Here is a 24,768-nt window from a genome sequence, read left to right on the forward strand (position 1 = left end):
CTCCATTTCCCCTTTCACCAGAACCTTGCAGTTACTGTAATCTGTGTCCATTTATTACTACTTTTTTTGGTGCATCTTTTTGCTATCTAGTTTTCCATTTTGGTGTCATTTCACGACTGTGCCTCTGTTTCCCCACTCACCAGATGCTTGAGATATGGCCAGAACACATATGCTATTCCTTCTGACCACTACTAGAGGACAAGGAGTTTCCTAGCAGGTAAAGGCTTGAACCTGCAACACTGCACATAAGTTGCACTATTAAGAGCTGAAAGAAGGGTTGGAAGACAGAGACCTTTCAAGAAGCAACCCTCTGGCACACATTTATAACAGAGGGTGAGCTGGGCCCACAGATACACAGCTTTCTCCCACCTATTATTTTCTGCCCAACCTTCCCAACCTCCTGCTTGTCTAGCCCCAAACTTCCAGGGAAATCCATCCTCCTGATTGGGAAACACTAGTTATGAGGATAAGAATACTTTCGCTGTAAAAATACCAGTAATTCACCACATCTGCACTAAGAAAACCAGATTAAATTTTAAACCCTTTCCCCTTCCTCTATGAATGCATTTTCTATGTAAAAATAAATACCTGAAAATTGCACTGATACAGTATTACTTACTTTAACATGTATTTTGAATAAACTGCACATGCTGTTTTACAGACAATATATATTTGTAAATTTGCTCATGCAAAGTTAGTGTGCACAACAGGGATATTAATTTCCTAATTACCACACCTTTAAAAATGACATTTACTTATGTCTGTACTTTTCAAACTGTGCCCAAACCCTCTGGAATATAATAAATCTTACACAGAATTTCTTATCGGCCAGCCAAATGAATTTATATAGCTGAAACAAAAGAATAAAAGTTATACAAAAACATGGTGGTTTTGTTTTTACAGAAGGAGGAAAATGAAAAAAAGAAAAAAATCATGGTCACAAAATTTTAACATTTTAATCCTAAACATTACAGGCCAAATGGATGTTGGAACCTATTTCCATACACCATATATTTTAACCTTTTATTTCCATTTCAAATGTGGCCAAATCCACTGAAACATGAGTGGTTTACAACTTCTGGATTATGGAAATACATATTTCTGGAATAAATGCTATAAAAGCAACAATGGGAAAAAAGCCAAATGTCTCCATAAAGGTAAATAAAGTGGAACAATGTGAAGATTAGATTTTTTTTGTTTGTTTCTTACTCTTAACCTGTCAATTCAGTGCATCATATGGTTCAACGTAATGGTCCCCATTTTGAACAAACATCTAACTAGTGTCCATTGATTCTAAGTTAGTGGATGATGAATCTTTCTGGATACTTTCAAAGATGGCTGCCAGCTCAGGGTTAGAGCTTATCTGTGACTGAAATTCACTCATTAACGGACTCTTCTCTGCTTCTGGAATGGTTAGAAGGGCTGCTACTGCCCTCATGGCAGACCGCTTTAGTTCATCTTGTTTTTCAAACTCCTGTTTCACTGAGTTTGCCTTTACCTGCAGAAAAAGTAGTATATTTAAGAAGTTTACATTTATAACCAAGTTCTTCTTAAACAAGTTGATGTAAGTTATCTTTCCCTAGATATTACCTCTTTAATTTGACATGCACTTGAAATAGTTTATACTGCACGAAATACTTTTATTAGGATAAAAATAATATAAATATAACCATAGGAGACTGGACAGCTATAGTGCATCTGATGTTTAATAGTCTGAATTTAAAAAAATTTACAAATAGATTAGAGCCTGAAAGTTGTAGGTTAAGCAAAAACAGTACGAACAAAAAAAAAAAAATCTGAGTTAACAAATCATTACACAGATTCAGCAAACAGCAGCCAAACTGGCTCAATTTAGTAAGGTTAGTAACATTATAAAAATTACCACAAGTTGCAGAAGCACAAATTAGAATACAGCAATGGACATATGAGACAAAGCATATTCTTATCAATTAGAACTTTCTAATATCATTCCTGCACAAGAACTTTTAATGGTACACAGAGAGGACTTCATCAGTGAAAGTCACAAACTCCCTAGGCCAATCAAGTGAAATAAGTAGATTAATGGTGGAAGATGGGTAACAAGACACTGGGTATGTGATTTGAAGATGGAAGGTAAATTATTTTTATTACTGTACCTTAGGAGCCCTTGTCATGGACCAGGAACCCATTGTGCTAGGTAGGCATTGTACAAGCACAGAACCAAAAGAGGGTCTCTGCCCGAACAAGTTTAAATATTTAAAGTAAGGAAGTGTTCAAAAGAAGGGGGGAAAGCACCAATTTTACAATGCTCTCCTTCCTTGAAACTGCTTATTTCCTCTTTCAGAAGCAAGTTGTAAGTCTCCAGTAACTCTTAAACCTCTATTGTTAAAAATTAAAAACAAAACTATTCAATATTCCACATTCAGTTTCTACAATGAAATCTGAGTTTGCAAGTTGCTGAAATGGCAGCCAGGCTTCTGAGGGACAGAAAGGAGACCAAATAATCCAGAGAACTTTAAAAACATTAGAAAAAGTAAACAAGTATATTCAGATTAGAAAAAAGAGGCTTATACCCCTTTCCTCACTATCTTCTCTTACAATTTTACTAGGAACTATTTTTCATATGATATATTGCATAAGCCCCCAAAATTATTTTTGATCAACAACATTTAAAATTAAAGAGCCATATTCTCTAACTCAGCCATGTCAGGGTATGCATGAACAGACTACTAGGGCACTTTTATGTAAATGAAGCTACTACTTTAGGCATCTCACCTTAAAATGCAGCTGAGTTATGCATAAAGTCTATGGATGTAAATCTTATTGAGGATTATCAGTCTAGAAATACAGGTAATACTAAATTCACATGGACAGCTTCTCAGACTAATATACTTAATAGTCAAGACTCAGGTTCATAACATTTCTATATAACAGCAAAAAGTGCAAAGTATTACTCAAGAACATAAGCCTCACTTTAAGACAGTACCTTTGTTGTACATGTGGCACGTAAGGGTTCAACAAGCCTATCCAACCTCTGCAGTACTGCACTTGGACACAGGGTAGACAGTCTCACCAACATTAAAAATGTTAGCATCTAGTTGGAGAAAACCAATTCAGAGATAATTAAGTTCTGCACAATTATGATCCTTTCTCTAGTTCACTATACAAGTTGATTTAGAACAGCAACATCCTTGTATAAATATGATTCAAATACATCCCATTGTATGTTTTAAAACAGTTTTCAGATAATATTTATATCAGCTTTCTAGTCAACTGAACAATATTTGCACAGCAAAAACATTGCAAAATATTTTAAAGAAGTCAGAGTTTAGCCAATATTTCAGAATATTCATTAGATGAGAATGCTCAATTTTAAGTATAAATGTACAAGATAATTAACCTTAATGTCATAATGATCCTTCAAGCCATCTTCAACATGGTTTAGGAATTCAAATATGTCTAGTCTATCCAGACAGCTATCTAAAAGAGTGTACATGCACTCAAAAGCTGCCTTTCTAATGTCCAGCCCATCATCAACTGTATGCTTGAATGGTCCCATTTCCACCTGTACACACAAAAAAATTAGAAAGGAATATATTTACTAAAATTTAAAATCAGTTTATACAAATATTTTGCAGTCTTACCAACTTCACCTACCTCTCTTATTAGTTCTTTTCTGACTTTTGTTTCATTGTAAAGATGAGGAAGCACAGTATCTAAAAGGTCCCTTATTAATGATGGTTTATTGTGTGCTGCTGAATTAAATGTCACTAGGGCCACTCTCCTTACATTGAGATCTGGATCTTCCAATGTTTTTAGAAAATCACCTGCAAATATGCAAATAAATCAATTACCAACAGCTATTTTTATTTGCTACTCCCAGAAACCTGAAAATATTTCTCCACATTGGGTTTATTTTAACCTTTTAAACAGAGTTATTTACTTTGCAAACTGTATTTGATGGCGCTCAAACTGACATTGATACATTTAGCAGCAACAATGCAAACTATATACTGTTAACCAAAATCAGCTTAAAGATTTTAATAAGTGGGGAAGAAATCTGGCAAACTTCCACATAGACAGATCCCAAAGACAGATTTTGGTTCAAACATTTGTAATAGTGAAACATATGCCTGTAATACTAACAACATTATGGAGAACTGATATAATTCTATGACATAAAATTGAACCTATATTCTAGATATATTAACTATTACATACATATTTGTATAATGAATTTGCAACAGAAATGTTCTATTATGCAAAAGTAAGTATCATGAGCTTAACCACCATTTATACTGATTGTTTTTAAATTGATAAGTTTTTATTGTTGAGAGGTAAGCCTTGTATATTTACATTAAACAATCGTGAAGACTGTCATCTCTCCCCTTATTTCTTTGTTCCAATTTTCTTAAAACATACATATGAGTAAGACATTGTAAACTCTGGAGTGAAGGAATTTATATTAGAGAATTCATCTTCAAGTACCTTCCAATGTATATTTTAAAATACCTGAGGATAGCAGAATCATCCACTGAATGCTCTTAGATTACCATGAAAAGAAGGATATTCAACATATCTTAAGATAATAAAACCTCTGCAGACTAACCGCTGTCCAGATGTTGTGGAGATCAGTTATATAGTACTTACTAGGCAGAATAAATGCACCAAGGACTACATCAATACTGCTTACTAAGTATTATGGGAAGCTGCTAGGAAGGAACCAAGTAAAAAGGTAAACAAAACAGGATGGGTGAAAAGTAAAACAAAAATTCTAGATTCTCTTTATTTTTTGTTACACAAAATGAAACAGGGTAAGCAAGGCTGACTAAGGGAGAGGAATGCTGCCAGAAGTCCAATGAAAGTACAAAATTTTTTGCCAGTAGGCCAACTTTGAATTACTCTAGACAAATTAAGACTGAAAATAATGCATAAAGGTGAAAGTAATTAAATACTGGAACAATTTAACCAAGAGTCATGGTGGATTCTCCATCACTGACAATTTTTAAATCAAGACTGGATTTATATCTAAAAGATATGCTCTAGGAATTATTTTGGGGACTTTCAAAGGCCTGTGTTGTACAGGTGGTCAGACTAGATGATCACAGTGGTTCCTTCTTCTGGCCTTAGACCCTATGAATTTCTTCGCACCCTATGAAAGAATGACACTGGCTTATTCTGAAAGGAGGCACATCCAACTTTTCTAGAGCAGATGCCATGCTGCAATGAGTTTAGAGAACAAAATAATAAAAAGGAATGTAATGAAACCACTTGCCTCAAAGAATGCAGTTCTCAAAAAGAATCTGAGAAAAACAAACAGTAATGGAAGGGAGAAAAAAAAATACAAATAAAAGCCCGTGGGAGAAATGGACTCAAAAGATGAAGGTAAGTGAATTATTTAGAGAAGTCGACTAACAGAGGTTTTTTGACTACCACATCCTTAATGATGATAGTTTCTTTTGGCTACCAATCCAATTTATGAAAGGCTTTCCTAAAATTTGAAGTGTAATAATAAAACATAAGTGTATTACAAATAATACACTAATATTTATTCCAAATACAGAGTTATAATAAAGTCCAGTTGTATCATAAGAAAATAACCCACTTGTTAATATGAGATTCAGACAAAAGTTTGTATTTGCTTTAAAAATACTTGTTTTTGTAAAGATTGAAAAGGCTGAGCTCTAGAGTACTAAACATCTGTAGAAATTAGGTACTTAGCTTCTCTATAAATGTTTTCTGTGGTGGGTTTGACAAGACTACTACATTGCTGGAGGGTCATGAACAAAGGTAAATCTAGAGGATCAGAAAGTCATGTGGCAATGCAAAGCTTGTTTTTCCTTCTAAAGATGTACTGGATGCTCTAAGTATCTTGGTTATTTATGGATCAATAACATATTTTGACAGCTGATTAGTTCCTTCAAATAATGTATTAAAATTATATATAATGGAAATCTATCTTTCAGTTTCTAATGCAATACCTGACTATGTATATACATTTGAGTTTAAAATTAAATACTTGAAAAGAAATTCAGCATTTTAAAAAGTAAATGGTTAGCAATCTTGTAGCTATTGCTATGTTTGGGACGTCAGTGGTCTATTCTGAAAAGATACTATTTTCTTAATAGCATCCAGTAAGCTTAAGTCTACAGTCTTCAGTAACTTCTTTCACTAATAGTTGTCATTAGTGGGTGCTTACTTCATGTACTTACAAAGCATTTTTTTAAATGGATTCTTTGCACTGCATACTCTGGTATACAAGTCTGAATATTAAATGCTTAAAAAGAAACTTTGCTTAATTTAAAAATGTATACGAAACTTACCTATGCAGTTCTTTAATAGTGGATCTATGGGTTGTGGATGATCAGAAATAGTGAACTTCACAGCAGTAACCACTGAACTTCGAGCATATGATGACCCTAATACCAAACATTTCATTTTAGTTACAAAATATTGAAATAATTAATATATTTAAATTGTATTTAATTATAAGCCATCTTCTCTCACCACAGTATATCTATTTTTCTAAGAAAGGCACTTCTTGATACTACTTTAAAAATACTAAGAAATTAAATGTTACTAATTGGCCTGGCAAGGTGTTAAGTTCCATTACTACATTTTAAACAGGGATTGATGTTAAATGTTAATTAGAAATAAACTAACTAAACTTGTCTTCTATACCAACGTCATTACATAATGAATGCCTTAATTAAAAATGTACTCCAATAGATTCAGCTGTAGCTCTACAAAGGAATTCTTTGTTCTAAACAAATGCAAAAATCTGTTTGTGTCAATACAATACAGTGAAATGTACTGTATTGACCTATGTACAGTGAACATATTTATTCCTCAACCTTTATCATACTTATATTTCACAAGTCTTTTGATTATATCCCAAAATTGTTTGCATGTTGCATTTGAAAAAACACTGCTGTCTCCATGTTCTTTAAAACTACTGAAGTACTTTATTTTACAACTCTTCACTAATACAGTCACCATTACATTATTTCAAAAGTCATATTCTCATTATCAAAATGAGGTATAGAAGCAATTCAGATTATACACTACCTACTTCCTCCATTGTAAGGAAAATGTTATCCTAAAAACAATGGCCATTCAAATACTTATTTGAAAAGCACAAATCTAGCAATTATCCAATTGAACATTATGTAGATTTTAACAAATTTCAGATCACTGCTCCATAATGTATTAGGAAATTTAAGTGCCTTTTTTCATATGCCTCCATGCATGATATGTAAAATCAGGTGTTGAGAGGCAGCATGTTCTCATTGGCTGAACTTCTCCGGAAGTAGTCCACAATTCAAGAGGAGACTTTTCATACAATAAAACTCAAGTGCAAGCTACTGATTACAGCTTAAAAAACTCATTGTCAGAAGTACAATACTTCTTCCCTTCTCTTAACAGAGAGTCTATATATATATACACACACACACACACACACACACATATTGAATGACAGCCTACCTGATGCCAAATATCCCTTGAGCCGTGGAAGCAGAGTCTCTGGGTCTATTAAAGTAAGCTTGCCCAAGCATTCAGCAACAACATTCCTGGTACCCTCTTCTGCACACTCACAATGTTTCAGCAGTAAGGCCCAGATGTTCTCAACATATGGTTTGAGACCTACCACTGAGGCAGAGCTAATTATTTCTTTCAAGGAATGGAGAAGAAGATATTGCCTCTTAGGCTGACTAGTTATTTCTTGTAAGACAAATGGTAGATATTCAGGAAGATTGCCAACACTAATACTGCCTAGAGCATAAGATGCTGCAGACTTGACTTCTTCACTAGGAGAGGAGAATGCTTCCAGTATCACAGACTTGAGCTCAATTTGTCCACTTAGGTCAATGTGATGCCCAACTTCCCCAAGAGACAGCAAAGCTAAAAGACGAATAGAATCTGTAGACCTTGAATTCTTGACATCTTGAATGAACTGACCTACTACAGCTGGTCCCTCTTTAGGGCAAGCTCGTGTAAGGGCCGCTACACATTTGGCAATGGAATAATAAGACTGCTTGTGAGTAAGTGCTGTGCTTTGCGAATACACTGGACCTGTTAACATACGTAATAAATCCATATATCCTAAGTTATTTGTTCCAGTCACAACCAGAGCTTGAAAAAATTCTAGCATAGCACTAAGCGCTCCACCCTGCAATAATGGTGATCTCACTAGCCCAATAAGTTCATTAAGAATGGACCCACTGATCTTTGAGAGGGAGGAAGGATACACTTTAGCTAATGTAGTCAGAAAACTGATGGCCATCTGTGATACATGCATATCACTTTCACTGATAAGAGGTGGAAGCTCATCCAGGACAGCATCAATCATGGCAGCTGTCAAGCTGTCACTGTAATTTTTAATTAAGATATCTAGAGCAGAAAGTGTGCCCAGTTTCAAAGCTCGCTGGTTCTTTCTGAGGAAAGAGGCAAGTATAGGAACGCCTTCCCCAAGGATTGGTCTCAAATCTATCTTCAAAGGAGAGCCAGCAATCAGTGTCAAGGCCTTCACTGTAGTTAACCGAGTAATTTCATTCTTTAGTCTCTCTAGGAAGATCTGAAGTGTACTAGGCAGGTCAGTGCCCAGATTATCACCAAGGCTGCAAATGATCTGGCCCATACAGGAGATTGCCCTCTCTTTCACTTCCTGATCAATGTCAGCAGCCTTCAGTCTCTTGATGGTGCAAGTAAACAAATCTTTGATGTAAGGTATGGCATCAAAGGAAGAAGGCTGGTCTAAAGGACGAATGACCTTCACAAGTTGCTGTGTAACCAGAAGTGCCTCTGATGTTATCTTGTAAAAAGGATCTCCGACACAAGCTACAACGGGAGGCACCAGTGCTTGAACATGAGGATGGAAGACTTGGGGAGAATGGTTACATAGGATCACGTACAGACAAGACAAAGCATCTATCTTCAAATTAGAGGAGCTTGATTTGTCATTCAGTGAAAAAATTATCCCTGAAAGAAAAAAGAGGTTCCGTTATTTGTGTGTTTGTTTTTTAACATCAGAATTCATGAAAAGTCCTAACGAACTGCAGCCAAATCATGCTGACATTTTCTGCTCCCCAACACTTCCAATCAGAAAGCCTTTCCCATCTTTGTTTTAAAATTAAAAAAAAAAAAGTTTCCAAACTTTTTCCACTCAGGCTGCACACATAGGCCATTTGATGGCTTTTGCTGTCTCTCTTTTAGCTACTAGAGGAAATTCTGAACACAACTTCTTAAAAAAGACCATACTTAAAACGTGTATGTGTACACACACATCCCTCGCTATTTCATCAGCCTGAAACAAGCTAGGAGTTTTAGCTGCATCTAAAGACTGACACATACTTAATCTTTACATAAAAGTGCCATTATTCTCTGAAAAGTGATGATGTAAAAATGATATAGAAGGTTGCATATTTATAGCTTCTCAGTAGCTTCTGTCAACATTCGTATAGTTTACCAATAGTTTTCTAGCTACCATTCCTATAAATTCCACACCAAATCTGAAAGTAAAGCTGTTTTTTTTGTTTGTTTTTATTTTGTTTTTTTTGTTTTGTTTTGTTTTGGGGGAGGAGGAGAGAAGTCACCCACCACAACCAGTGGTAACGATTCTGCATATGTTGTACAGGTGGAAATATGGGCAGCATTTAGCATTTCACAGGTGGGAATGTGGGCAGAATTCAGCCTTCCAATTAGACACGATTTTGTTTATATGTTAGATAAAATGAATCTAGTTCACAAGCCCATAAATGTGTTGGTTCTTCAGGGTTAATCAAAGTAAAAATGTCACTAAACTATGCATGTGGATTCACAAAGAAGCTAATCTGTCAATTACAGTTGAGTCACAATTTTCTTAATTTAGAACTACACTTCAAAGCTTTTTCTTACAAATATCAGGATTTAAGGTTTAGAAACTTTTGAAGCCAAGTCACAGTTAACTTTATAGCAGATTTACGAATATATTTTTCATACCTGGTACAAGCACAGGAATGTGTTGTGTTAGGGCTCCAGGTAAAACATTTACCAGCTCAGTTAGCATGTTAAAACAACACTGACGAGTCTTCACACTCTTCTCCTTCATCTGTTTGTGCAAGGCTTTAACTATGTTGGGAACCTGTAGTTATTACACATCTGTTAACTAGTTTAGCAGTTAGCATTTCCTTTACACAGTTATCCTAAATTATGGAAAACAAAACATTTCTCTGGGCTTTGATTCTTCAGACGAGCCGTATTTCTAGCTACACTAATAGCATCAGATAAAGTTTCAAATCCTCAAATCAATTCCTATCCCAGGAAATTTTAACTTTAAAAATTAAGGTCAGATTTAGGCAAAACATTTTTTTCCATGTAGCCTTCCCCTCAAATTTCTACAAACAGAAATATTCATTATATAATTACTCTATTAAACCAATTTGGAAAAGGATTCTGTTAGTACAACCACTTCTCCCTGTTCTGCGGATAAAATGTGTTCTAGTGATCAAGTGTCTCCTTCCTTTTATTGTGAGAATTTAATTTTTCTCCTATTCTGAATTTAACTAAACAGCTATAATAGAGCACAGACTATGAATGTTTTGTTTTTTTAAAAATGGGGCAAATAATAACCAGGTGCATAAACTCCATAGCATTTTTAGAGATGGGCAGACAATAATTAAAATCAAATAAGCACCCTATGAGTCCAACAGGTAATTCCAGTTTCCAGATCAACTGCAGTTATCTGAGCCAATTTATCCTACACTCCCTCTCAGCTGACTTAGCACAGTCAGAACTCAGAACCCATAATCTGTGTACAACTACAAGAAACTGGTGACAACTAGTGATTTCACCACTTTCCACATGAACTCAGAACACAATGAACAATCAACATGGCCTTCTCTCAAACTCAAAATTTAAAAAATCCTGACAGCTAACCTGACTCTGAAGCATCGTCAAAGGTGTCTCTCCTTGTTCCATTGCATCAGGATCACACAGCCAACTCTGTACAGGTCGAGTTTGTTTTAAAAGAGAAAGATACGCATGGAAAACATCTGCTTTTACATTCTCCTCACGCTCTTTGAATCTGGCTATTAAAGCAGGGGACACTGTCTTGTAGAATTCCGGAAGCATTTCATGGCGTGTGCTAACCACCGCATCCAAACATTTAGCCGCTGCACGTCTCACTTTCCAGCTCATATCGTCATCATCACTATATTCATCATCACTCCCTTGACAAAATAAAATGAACTTCCATTATACACAAAGTCACAAATAGACATTCCATGCTAGCAGTTTTGTACAGAAAGTTTTGTTTTAAAGAACCCAAACTTATTTAATACAACAGATAGTTAAATGTATAAAAAACTGGCCAGAGACAGATAATATATTAGCTTAAGAAATTTAAGAAGCAGTCTATAATCAAAATAAAGCAGAAATACACAAACAAAAGATCATTCAAAACTGCCTTAGCTCTAAAACTAATTATATACTTTGCCAGCTTCCTCACACCAGTCCCTCACATACATCCACTCCTTCACTTCAGTTGCTAATTGGACAAAGAATAGCTCTCACCAAACTTGAGGCCTTACTAAAGTTTTTATTTCAAATGTTTTCATATCTAGTCATCAGGTGAGACAATAAGGCAATAATCAATAGCACATCAACATTCTGAAAACTAGCCTCTTCACATTTTACTCTTCTTGGGGACATTATGCCAGCAAAAATTGTGCATGGGTTCAACAACATGTGGTTGGTCCTCATACACTACCAATTTATTTGTATGCCATTCCATAAAAAAAGAACTCATATCAATATGCAACAGACACTTCTAAAAGCCAAAATTTACAAGTCTCAGGTTCTTTCCAGGGCTGGAAACTGTACAGATTTTATTAATTTTACAAAATCTACATTGCTTTGTGAACAGAGAAGATATTGTTTTTCAAAGTTCTAAATACTCTATAGGTTTGGGGTTTTTTTTAAATATCTCCTTATGTCTCTACATTCTTTGTTGTACACCACTCTGGACTTTGTATATTCCAGTTAAATTGACCAATTTAGAAAGAACTAGATTACATTTATTAAATAGTAGAAAAGATTTTGTAACTGTTAGAAGTAACTACTCTTACAGTCTAAAAATCCAAATCCCAAATCAGATATTTATATTATAGGCCTGATCAGAGTATTCCATTTAACTCTCCTTTATTGAAGAACAACGCCTTCTGAAGAAACTTCTATAGGACTGAGGAGGCTTCTTGTAAAACTGTTATTTAGCAGTTTAAGAGCAAAACACTTGTTTACCAACAAACTCAACCATACTATTTTTCATAAAGAAAACAGAAGAGAAGCAGAGCATGCAAGAAGTAAAGCAGATTGTTGTATTACTATTTAAAAATTAATTTAAAGCAGAGGTAGATGGCCCAGTAGGAGAATGCTCTACCTTTCCATCTAAGGCAATTTAGATTCAGATCTAACTAAGTCACAAGCATGTGATCTTGCTGTTCCTTATGCTCCAAAATCCAGGTTAAGTGATGGGCCAAAGGTTGAGTAAGTATAAGAAACTATTTAGTAGCAATATAATCATTTTATACGTCTTATACCCAACTAAAAAAGGGACTGAGAAATGCACCCACTGATGACAACTTAGAAACTTTCTCTGTTTCAGAAGAATTTAAGATCTCATTTTTAACAAAAATTAAGTTTTTAGTCCTCTGGCTGCAAAGATAACATCAGTTTACATTTGGTTACCTCCTGCAGACTTCTCCATATCTCTGCTGCTGCTCACAGCTTTGTCAAACAGCAAAGTAGTATTAAGACTTCTGAGTCTTCTACTCCACCCCTCTGAAACTGCAGCATTCATCTATGCAATATTTTGTGGTGCTTTATCCAGTATAATTAGACATTCTTTTTGTTTTGTGTTTGTACAGCAACTAGCATAATGAGGTCCTCATCTATGACTAGGACCCCCACATGCTATGATAATTCAAATAAATACAAACAATGCACATCTCATGCAAAGAAGCATGTATCACTTTCCTGATACATATATTAAATTCATTCTCCAAATTTCTTCCAACTTCTAGTTATGCCATACTAAAGAATTCCTCTGCCTTTTCTCACTTTTAGACAGTTGTCATTCTTAACTATAATCCCTCAACTCAATATCATGCCAATGGATGCACTAAATACCTATATAAATGGATGTCACCCTGTTCACCTTACTGAGTGTAGTAAATGGCCATGACTCACAAAAATAAAAGAAGAAAATATGAAAATGACACAATTTAGGCTCACTAGCTCTTCTCTCCAAAACAAAGAGAAAAAATACCTTGATCATCATCATCAGCACCATCAGCATCCATAGCATTTTCATCTTCATCTTCATCATCATAATTGTAATTAGGATCATAGGTAAGGTATTTAAGACAAATGTTTATAATGGTAGACACATGAGGATAAACTTCCTTAGGACATCTGCATAATAAATTTAACACAAACAAGTTTAACTCACAATATTTATCTTGAAGAATTAAATATCTTTACAGAAGAAATTTAATACTATATGGTTTAGTACTGATTCCACCAGCAAAACTAATATTGTCAGAATTCCTATTACATATATTTTTCTTAGAATTCAGCTCATTCAGTTACAAACATTCAGTCCAGTCTGAAACTTGGCATACAAGAATTCAGGCTAAATAGAGTCAGGATAGTTTAGAAGATTGGAAAAAGATACAGAGTTTCACCTCTCTAGACAGAATCAAACAAAATATAAATATAATTCACAAGCCACTTTGAGGTCCTGTAGCTCAGTTATGATAATTCAGCTCCCAAAAGCTACTGTGACAATTACTGCCATTACTATCAGTCAAAAACAGGTCAAAGAAACAAAAAGATCCTCTCATTCTTTCAGAGAAGGCAAAAGTGAAGGGACAGGCACAGGGAAGTATGCTCTGCTGCTGCCTATGATTCATAGTTACAGATTTTAAGGCTAGAAGATACCATTATGACCATCTAATCTGACCGCCAGCTTTATGATGTACCTTTATGATGTACCTTTGGAAATAAGAAGGTTCTGTCTCCCCTAATGATAATCTAACACTTTCCACAAGCACTATGTTCATAAAAACAATTTTCTTGTTTGTCACTGAACATGAATAGCAAATCATGGCCTATTGTGCCAGTCTGTGTACATATTACACTGATTATCAGTTAAGTTACAAGACTGTGATAGAAAAATCCGATTTAGTAATTTCAGATATAATCTCTGATTCAAAAATCAGCAAAGGTATTTTGCACAACAAAGACCATAATTTCCATCTGGAAAGGAAACATGTTTCTGGAGGTTTACTGCAACTCAGTTGCTCAAGGACTAGCAATGACTTCTTATGCATTCAAATGACATCCAGTCAACTTGTAAGAAGAAAATCCGAAAGAAAACGCACCTTAAAGCAACTTACCTCCTAACAAAAGATTCAAAAGCTTGAATGCAATATTCTCTTAGTTCATCATCATCTACATTACAAAATTTTACCACTAAAGGGATTATTTTCTCAAGATATTCACCTAAAAAAGGAAAATTAGAAAAGTGATTATTCACATCTAAAAATATGCAGAATCAGAGAAAAACATATAAATTCTCTTACCTATTCTATGACCTGCTTGTCTACTGATAGCAGCAATACACTGTATATAGGTCCTAGTTGTTGACATGGAATCATTTTTAGACAGCTCTGTCAACAGATGTTCAATGAGGTCAACAAAAACTATATTGCCACAACTCATAACCAGGTGACCAAGAGCAATGATGGTTCTTTTCCTCACAGCAAGCCTTGGACTAGTCAGCTGGGGGAGCAGACAGGTCAGAATTGAAGGATGGAAGTTAACAAGGAGTCCTCCTTGCCTTAAAACAGACAAAACACAAACTCAAACCAATTGAATTTAGAACTGATTTTGTTCTTATATTGTATCATTCTTATTCCAAGTATTCCCAAAAGGGGGGGGGGGGGGGGGGGGGGGGGGATTTTTAAAAAATCAAGTGCATTTAGAATTAATCTGGAAAAACCAAGGAACTAAACTGCTTTCAGATATACCTCTAAGTATACTGACAACTGAAACTAGTAACTAAAGTAGTTCTCAACAGCATCAAAAGATAAAGAATCAATTATATGATTGACCAGTTAAGCTTAAATTAAATATAGTCTAAATTTAACATTTGTATTCCAAGAGTTTCATTTGTGTTCTATTTTCCTCATCTGACACAAGTTATTCAACTTTTTCACGTTTACAAAGCCTAAATTATAACCACCTAAAATTTAATAATTAGAAAAATTAAGTTCACAGTGATTTAAACCAGTTAAAACATAGCATTAACAATTACATTCTATCAACACTTTGAAACAAGAAAGTTCACCTGCTTAGCATATCAGCCATGATATCCAAGGCCTCTAATTGAACAGACACATCTTCCTGCTTGGCTATAGCACTTGTAAGACGCCCTGTGATCTTTTTACAAACATTAGCCGCTAATGCAGATCCTGAAAAATACAACAAAACTGTAGCATTTTGAGAGTAAAAGTGTATAAGTAACACCAAATGTCATATTTGCAGCAGTTGGAAATTACTTAGTCTTCATTTGGAGGAATTTTAGCTATTTAATTGTCCAAAATAAGCCTAAATTGACTCTTTACACTAAAACTGAAAGGTTGCTCTACCTAGAAACAGGTACTGAGCAAGATGTTCTTTTATTAAAATGTAAGAAATCTGCAATCACGCAAAGGAATACAAAGCTGCTGGCATGGGAAGCAGTGGAAAGTAGAGGCCACTGAAAGCTTGCAACAGAATGTATTCGTTGACTGGAAGCGTGTGGAGCCAGGAAGAGGCTACAGGTGGGAATAAAGAGAAATACAGCGAGAAAGTTTATGGGGAAAACTAGGGAAATAACTTGAACTGCCTGTGAAGAACCGTTGGTATAGTGAAGTGTCAAGGAGTTTAAGATACACCATCATTAATTTTCAGGTTTTATTCTTCTGTTAAATTCAGTTTTCTAAAAGTTAGCTGAAATAAATCAATAGCAATTAGCTGGGACATTTTATGCAAGAAAAAATATTTAAAATATTGTACCTGTAAAATTGAAATTACTGGGAGAGTGTTTTAAGTGGTTAGTTCATACAAGGAGCTAATCATTTTTAAACACTGAAAATAAGTTGAACTGTATCCATTTTATCTTCACTCTTCCCCCACCAGGCACTGCTCTAAACTTGTATGTACAGTTGCATGAGCTCAAGTATTCATTGCAGTGATGGTTCTCAATTGTCAGTTGGAGGCTTTGTATTTGCAAAATCACTGACAGTCAGCCAGTAACAGCTGAAACTTTCAATGCTATCAGATTGGCCATTTGTGCGATGTCTGCAGTAAACATGGAACACTGAGCAACACACAGGGAACATTTTTTAAACTACAGTTTTAGTCACAATTTAGAAATTTTTATCAGGCAGAAATATCAATTTTTCTGTTTTGATCCTAAAAATCAAATCAATTTGTTTATTCATTTAACAGATCCCTAACTACTCTACATAAACTAAAAAATTCACATCATAAAATGAACCAACTGTTGGGTGATTATATATATATTTATATTTGCATCACCATGAAGGCTAGGAAAAAGGAAGGAAGCAAGCAGTCTAAATGCACTGTATTAAAGTCATAAGGCCAGGTTTGAGTCTTTGCTAATTTAAACTAAAGGTTTTATTGCAGTCATTTTTCTTTCCCTCTGGGTTATAGAAAGCAACACAACTTAGAGTATGTCTACACTGCAGACTGAAGTCGATTTACTTTAAATCGATTTTCACCCGCTGAATTTTAGAAGTCGCAGGAGCATGATCACACCACACTCCTTGCACCGGGCTTTTGTGTCCCCACTTGCCACGCTTGGGTCGACATTCAAAGCAGCGCATTGTGGGTAGCTATCCCACAGTGCAGCTAGCCACAGAGGCTTTTGGGAAGCTTGTCATTCTCCCATGATGCAACATGCTCCCTCCTCCCTTCTTGACCCAAACAAACTGCAAACGCTTCCTCATGCCATTTTTCTATGCCACACGCATGCTGTTGCCGGAGAGGCATGGAGCCTGCTCAGCTCTACACTATCATTGTGAGCATCACAAATATCTCACGACTTATCCTGCAGAATTTTCAAAAGTGAGAGAGGAGCTGCAGCACGGAAAATAGCGATGTTACTGAGGCCGCCCTGCTACAAGCCACAGAGTGGAACAATTCCTGTTTGCTACAAGCTGTCACACATTGTCTTCAGTCCATGGAGCGCTGGTTCTGGTCCCAGGAAACAAGCACAGATTGGTGGGATCACATTGTTATGAAGGTGTGAGATGATGAGCAGTGGCTGCAGAATTTTCACATGCAAAAGGCCACTTTCTGTTAACTTTGTCCCCAGCCCTGAAGCAAGTGAATACTCGCTTGAGACCAGCTCTGACAGTGGAGAAGCGAGTGGCCATCACTCTGTGGAAGGTGGTAACCCCAGACTGCTACCGGTCAGTTGGGAATCAATTTGGAGTCAGTAAATCCACTGTTGGAGCTGCTGTGATGCAAGTGTGCAGGGCCATCAAAAGGCTTCTGCTAAGAAGGGTAGTGACTTTGGGAAATGTGCAGGACATAGTCGATGGGTTTGCTGCAATGGGATTCCCAAACTGTGGGAGGGCAATAGATGGCATGCATATCCCTATCCTAGTACCTGACCACCTTGCCACAAAGTACATAAACCAGAAGGGATACTTTTCAATGGTGTTGCAGGCCCTTGCGGATCACAGGGGACATTTCACGGACATCAATGCGGGGTGGTCTGGAAAAGTGCATGACGTACGCATCTTTAGGAACTTGGGCCTGTTCAATAAGATGCAGGTGAGCACTTTCTTCCCTGATCAAAAAATAAACATTGGGGATGTGGAAATGCCAATAGTGGTCCTGGGGGATCCTACTTACACCTTGCTCCCTTGGCTAATGAAGCCCTACACTGGGCACCTGGACAGCGAGAAGGAGCATTTCAATAACAGGCTCAGCAAGTGCAGAATGGTGGTGGAATGTGCATTTGGCCATTTAAAAGCCAGATGGAGATGTCTGCTTACTAGGCTTGACATCAGTGAAAAGAACATCCCATCAGTTATAGCCGCGTGCTGTGTGCTCCATAATTTGTGTGAAATGAAGGGGGAAAGTTCCCCAATGGTTGGGCCGTGGAGGCTGATAAGCTGGCTGCAAATTTTGAGCAGCCAGATTCCAGCGCAATGCTGAGCCAACCACAGAGTGCTTTGGCTTCAGGAAGCATTGAAAAACCGGTTCTGCAATGAACTGCAGTAATGTATGTCTGTGCTGTGCCTTTATTTCCCATCCCCCCATCCTCGCTCTAGCGGTCCCCTCCCCTTCTCTCCACACCTAAGCTATGATGAATAAAGACAGATGTTTTTAATGCTACAAAGTTTTATTTGTTACCCGTCTGAATGGGAGGGGAAAGGAGATTAACTTGACATTGTAAAGTGTCACTGTGCAAGGGTTGTGTGCAGTTCTTTAAGGGGTCGTCACGTCCTTCAGCTTGCCTCCACCGGTGTGGAGTGCAGCATGTACCGCACCCTGCTCTGTGTCCTCCTAGACTGCTTGGAGGTGGGGGCTGATAAAGTGGTAGGCGGCAGAGCATTTTGGAGGGGCTGCAGATGGAGTCTGTCCTGTCGCTGCTCTTCCTGGAGCTCTACCAGATGCCTCAGCATGTTGGACTGATCCCTCATAATACTCAACATCTCCTGTTGTGTATCACGCTCCTGCTCTTGTACAGATCTTCTGTGTTCCATGTCTAGTTTTTCAGACAAGGACATCCAAGCTCTGAGCTCTGTATCAGCAGCCGTGGAGGCGTTCGCTGAACATGTCATCCCACATTTTTTTCTCTGCTTCCTAATCTGGGAAAGTCTTTCAGCTGGAGTTCAGCAAGGGTGGCGGAGGTGTCTACTGTAAGAGAAGCAAAGCTAACAAAGTTGCCATTCTTAGCTGAGACAAATTAGTAAAGGAAATGTTACAATGTAAAAAACTCCCCTTCGTGTTCACAAGGCGCTAAGCCAGAGCCACATTCCATTCTGGACATCTCAGAAGGGTCGGACTACCATTACAGACACGATAAGCAAGGGGTCCTTGCATCTGTTATAGAGAGGCTTCATTAAAATCCACAATCCACACTTGAACAAGGAGAGGGCTCACTGTAACACGCCAAAGACTAGTTTGGGAGGACGTTGGCAGAACAGATTAGAGGACACTGCGGGTGAATTGCAGCAGCAGAAAACATAGGGCAGCCAGTGTCCTGCCCCATAATGCCCACTGCAACAGTACTAGGACTAGGAATAGTCTTCAGGGGGTGCCCAGGGACCCCATCAATGGCAGAGTAATAAAACAGAGTGACTGTATTGGTTGGATACTTTAAACTTGCGCCATCTTCCCTAGGTGACAATGTGTGATATCAATCTCCTGAGGGTAACAGGCAGAAAGGGAAGATTTCCTGCAAGCATCGGGGTTCAGGCTTGACCCTTATGTTGCTATGCTGTGTTCCGCCATGATGCCTGCTCATTTAATAGCAGAGCGGCGGGGAAAGTATCCAACCATGGCAGAAGAAATAAGGCTGCCCTCCCCAGAAACCTTCTGCAAATGTTAACAAATTACCTACATGAAAATTTCCTTGAGATATCCACAGAGGATTCTCAGAGTATACCTCTGCACATAAATAGTATGTTCTGGGAGTAACCCTCCACTGAAGTTTGCCACCACACAGTAAGACTCTCCCCTCAAAAACACAGACTCCTTTTAAGAAGTTGGACTTGAGACAGAACTGCAAAAAAAAAGATCTGCCACACACACTCACCAAATGTGCCTTCCCCTGCATCTCGATCAGTCCCGCTGTCTTGTGTGTGGCTGGATTGCTCTGGAGTAATGAACAGGTCCTGGCTCTCAGGAAGAATGGATACCCCGCTCTCCTCATCCAGAGTCCTCCTCATTCACCCTGGACTGGGATTCTTCAGAGGTATCAATGCTGCGTGGTGGCACAGTGGTGGGGTCCCCGCCAAGAACTTCTCATAAAAGCAGCATGTTTTGGGCGAGGAGCCAGAATGGTTGTTAGCTTCCCTAGTTTTCTGATAAGCCTGCCTCAGCTCTTTGATCTTAACGCAGCACTGCTGCACGTCCCTGTTGTGCCCCTTCTCCAACATGCAGTGAGATATCTTCTTGTAGATATCTAAATTTCTTTTGCTGGCTCAGAGCTGTGCCAGAACAGACTCTTCGCCCCACAAACCAATGAGATCTAAGACCTCTGGTCGACTCCAAGCTGGAGTGCGTTTGGGCTGTGCAGTTGTCATGAGCAGTTCAGCTACAAAACTCTCTCCACGCTGTCTAAACCAAAAATGGAAATTCAAAATTTCCTGGGGCTTGAGGGGAGAAGTTATTTCCTGTGTACGTGGCCACGTTACAGCAGAGCGTGAACATCCAGAGCGGTCACAAAAGGGCATTATGGGATCCCTCCTGGAGGCCAATGGCATTGATTAACATTGTGCTCTGCTTATACTGACGCAAATTCAAACCATGGTATTCGAATTCAGTGCTACGCCACTTGCAGAGGTGGCTTTATAAGGTCGACTTTTACCGCTCTTTAAATTGACGGCACTTACGTGCCAGTGGAGATGCATCCTTTAAGTGGTCAACGTAAGTGACGTTACGTTACCAGTGTAGACCCAGCCTCATTTACCATTTAAAAAAAACTAACAGTCCAAATCGATCCTCCATCTATAAAATATCTATCTTTCCCCTCATTTCATAAATTTTACCTCTTCATTTAGATGTTTTTGCCAGAAAATCCATTAACTAGCATAAAAGCCTAACTGAAATCACTTATTATAACTATTTTTATAAATGATTGTATATGCTTATTCCTATTAAAGGTGAAGCAAGCATGACTGGTTTGTGTTTTATTTGAGGACCCTGAAGGGATGTAGGCACATCCATGGGAAGGATTTTTTAAGTTAACATATGCTTTAATGGTAAGTCTTATAGTTTAACATAAAACTGCTGTAGCATTTTATTATTTTTAAATATTTTTAATAGGGCATTTGAGAGGTCTTTCCAACACATAATGCAAAATAAGTAACATTTAGGGACACTGCTTCCTAATGTCCAGTTAAACATGTTTTAGAACACAGAGCCACTCACTAAGTGGGAGAGGACACTTGGGATGGCCTGGCCTGGAAACAGGCACAAAACCAGTTCTGATAATGTAATTAGGACTGACAAGAAAATACATAATTTCTTTTCTGTACTGGGACTGGGGAGAGTCGCTGGGAAAAAGATTTGCTGCATAAGATACCCAAAGAAGATTATACTTTAGAACGCCGGTTCCCAACCTTTTTGGCTCAAGGGCCACAAATGTGATTTTTACAACCCTAAAAGGCCACCAGTCTCCACCAGCAGCTCCCTTCCTTCTTCCTCCTCCTCCCCTCTTTTCCCCCCATGCAGGAAGAGGGAAGGAGTTCAGTGAGGAGGATCTCCTGTCCCCCTGGCTGCAGCAGGGAAACCATGCACTCCATCTGGGTCCCTAGGCAGTGGCTCCCTTCTCCAGCCAAGGGGATGGGAGATCAGTGCTCCCCTCCCTCCAATTCCAGCAGGGACCCAACGCCTAGAGACCCAGGTGAAGCGCTTTGCTGTGCTCCCTGCTACACCTAAGGGGTGGGAAGTGCTGATTTCCCATCCCTGTGGCTGCAGCAGGAGCCTGCACCGGCAACACACTCCGCCTGGGTACTTAGGAAGCAGCTCCCTTCTGCAGCCAGCAGGAGGGGAGGCATGGGCCTCTCTGAAAGACTCCGCAGGCCACTTTTGGCCACGGGTTGGAACTACTGCTTTAGAGGCTGCCGTTTTGTAGATTTCAGGAGAGTAGGAACAAAGCCCGGGAAAACAGGGGAACTGGAAGTAGCAATGTTGAACCAGAAGTTCAAATCTTCAGGAAGATTTAAGCCAGCTTCTCCCCAGTAAAGTACAAAGGGAGGAAAGATAAGAGAGACCAAAAAAGAAGGCAAAAGAAATTGCATACCAGGGAATAAAGAAGCCAAGAAAATACAGAAATGGAAGTAGCCCTAAAGAACCCCTGCATCATCTGCATCAGTGAGTTATGCTGAATGCAACTAAAATGTTAGAAACTACATTGTAATCATATTCCACCATTACTGTTTATGTTACTACAGTCAGTGAGAAATTGTGCAGTGGATCAGAAGTAACAGCTAGCCCTAATTTTTGGCCTGCAAACCATGGTTAAAAGAAAGTAAAGTAATTAGAAATTTTCCACCAGTGCTAGTTGGAAAAAGAGCAGCAAAAATAGCTTGTTTTGAAATTTTTCACCTGTTTCTAGAGTGGTCAAAATTTCAGCAAAAATTTTTCACCAATTCTACTTATCCAGACTTATAACTATGTTACACTGTTTAGTTTTTCTGCAGCTTGCCCTTTGTAGTCTACCTCTCTAACACAAACAACTCCAGTCCTCAAATCCGTTCTGAGTTATCATTTCCTTCTACTCCAGTCATATTTGCTTACTGAACTCACTGTGGTATTTGAACACTTTCTAGAGTTAAAAAAGAACCAAGTGGCTAAAGTGGCTAACGTCTGGCAAGTGGAGTTCCTCAAGACTGCTTTGTTCATTTATCTGTAGAAGTTACAGGCTGTACTGTAATTCTACAATTTGAAACACTAGGTACATCCCAAAACACATACTGGTACAAGAAATGATCACAAGCCCATTACAGAAAAGTCATCTCAATTTAAAAATGCAGTCAATTTAAAAAAGTTTACCCAAATGAGATTTAATTACTATTCTTAAAAAGCCTAGGAATATTGTACCTGAAAACATTTAAGGTAGATATCTGTAACTGGTGTAATCCAAAATTACTTCCAGCTCTTTTTATAGTGAACTGATTTCATATCATAAAAAGGTAACTTTGTATAACAGAAGCACCACACAAATGATTATCTCCAACAAAAGTGAATTTCAGTGCAACAGTCGCTGAGGGACACTAGTTTACAATCAAAGAATTGGATATAGAGAAGTAAAATTAAACCTCATCCTCATGTTTTAAATACAGAGAAGAGGGGAAGAATGCCATTTCTTACCACTGGAAGCTGGAGGAAGTTCTCCAATGACTGTTTTAAGGCCAATGCTTGAAATATCACGTAGCTGCTCTTTATCTGAAAGCATGTTAGTACAGAGGGTGTCCACAATGGTCTCCACTTGATACTCCTTCACTTTACTCACCAAAGGGCCAAGACTGAAATAAAATAAAATTATGCAAATAAATCTGCAAAGTTAAACAGAAGTGACATTCAGCTACATTATATATACACACCACCTTATGTTAAAATCCTTCAATAATTTCTTTTTAAATGTATTGACAGAGCCATTGTTAGTACAGATATTTGCAGGGTTGGGATAATGTTGCTATTATTTCTGTATTATTTCTATTTAGTAGTATTCTTGATGTGAAAACCAAGTTTCAGTTAATTAGGTTACAATCCTTCCCCATCACCCCATACATCCTCTTACACAATGAATCACCGTTTTAGACACATTTGCTTTGTAACAGGAATTTTAAATCCTTCAGGTCCAACAGATGTTCTACCACAAGAAGTTGTTACTTTTTCATGCTCTCAAATCATGAAATAACACAGTTGTCAGCTGAAGTCACAGATCGTAACAAAATTACCATATCCAAATTTGTATGCTTCAACATCAGTGCGTAACGTATTCAGTCTCACAGATAGATTCCTAGACCAGAAGGAACTATTGCGATCATCTAGCATGACCTCTTCTCCTATGAACACACCCCTGGCTTGAAGTGGTTTCCATCTGATACAGGGTTTACAGTTTGCTTCAATGGCTCTCAGCATCTCCACCATACAAATTATTCCAGCACCCAGTGTTATGTTCCAGCATTCCAGTGTTATGTCTTTCTCTGCTAAACTGAAGAGGCCATTATCAAATAGTTGTCCCCATGCAGATACTTACAAACTGTAGTCAAATCACCACTTAACCCTGTCTTTGTTAAACTAAATAAATTTAGCTCCTTGGTGAGTCTATCACTATAAGGTATGTTTTCTAATCCTCTCATCATTCTTATGCTTCTTTTCTGAACCTTTTCCAATTTATCAATATCCTTCTTGAATTGTGGGCACCAGAACTAGTACTCCAGGAGTGCCATGCTGCCATGTACCAATGCCAAATATAGAAGTAAAATAACCTTTTCCTACTAAAGATTGCTCTGATTGTGCATCCAAGGATCACATTAGCCCTTTTAGCCTCAGCATCACACTGGGAGCTCTTGTTCAGCTTATTATTCACCATGACCCCCCAAGATAGATTTACAAACTGAAATATATATAGACATTGGAGGGTAACAGTGAATTATTTGATTGTGTCATTACTCTGGACATGCTTTGAGCTCAGACTGAGGTACACCCACACAAAGACTCCATCCAGTGCCTTAATGTGTGTCAACATACTGTGAATGGAAGAACAAAGGGAACAAAATTTTGCATCCAAAGTTCTGCTGACTCCAAAGAAAACCATGTATCTAGTGGACCGGTTTTCTGGTTACAAGCCTTCTTTGTTTTATTGAAACCATGATGGTTCTTTTAGTCAATGCTTTCCCATTTGGATTGTCATGCAATCCCATCGTCTTTAATCAGCAACATCTATTTGCACAAAATGTTTGGAGCTGCTCTAATAATGCGGCAATTAGCATT

The 24,768-nt window shown here is 37.8% G+C and overlaps 1 protein-coding gene across 2 annotated transcripts in view; it reads right to left on the reverse strand.

Annotated features, from left to right (window-relative positions):
- Window positions 1-651: 651 nt before the first annotated feature.
- CAND1 (cullin associated and neddylation dissociated 1) overlaps window positions 652-24,768 on the reverse strand; it is a 43,247-nt gene continuing 19,130 nt past the window's right edge. The window contains exons 3-15 of one of the 2 annotated variants that reach the window (XM_067564073.1): window positions 23,140-23,294; window positions 15,368-15,491; window positions 14,601-14,857; window positions 14,415-14,520; window positions 13,283-13,428; window positions 10,894-11,186; window positions 9,958-10,099; window positions 7,465-8,958; window positions 6,303-6,398; window positions 3,637-3,806; window positions 3,380-3,544; window positions 2,966-3,073; window positions 652-1,498 (exon numbers count right to left, since the gene is read on the reverse strand). In XM_067564073.1, coding sequence (XP_067420174.1) covers window positions 1,274-1,498; window positions 2,966-3,073; window positions 3,380-3,544; window positions 3,637-3,806; window positions 6,303-6,398; window positions 7,465-8,958; window positions 9,958-10,099; window positions 10,894-11,186; window positions 13,283-13,428; window positions 14,415-14,520; window positions 14,601-14,857; window positions 15,368-15,491; window positions 23,140-23,294 — 3,481 coding nt within the window. In that variant the 3' untranslated portion in view covers window positions 652-1,273. Of the gene's footprint in view, window positions 1,499-2,965; window positions 3,074-3,379; window positions 3,545-3,636; window positions 3,807-6,302; window positions 6,399-7,464; window positions 8,959-9,957; window positions 10,100-10,893; window positions 11,187-13,282; window positions 13,429-14,414; window positions 14,521-14,600; window positions 14,858-15,367; window positions 15,510-23,139; window positions 23,295-24,768 lie in introns of both variants that reach the window. The other variant, XM_067564072.1, reaches the window with a different exon arrangement.

This window comes from Emydura macquarii, unplaced genomic scaffold, assembly GCF_026122565.2.
Source record: "Emydura macquarii macquarii isolate MOO-44397 ecotype Brisbane River unplaced genomic scaffold, CSIRO-AGI_Emac_v2 contig_2636, whole genome shotgun sequence".
Classification (NCBI taxonomy): Eukaryota; Metazoa; Chordata; order Testudines; family Chelidae; genus Emydura; species Emydura macquarii.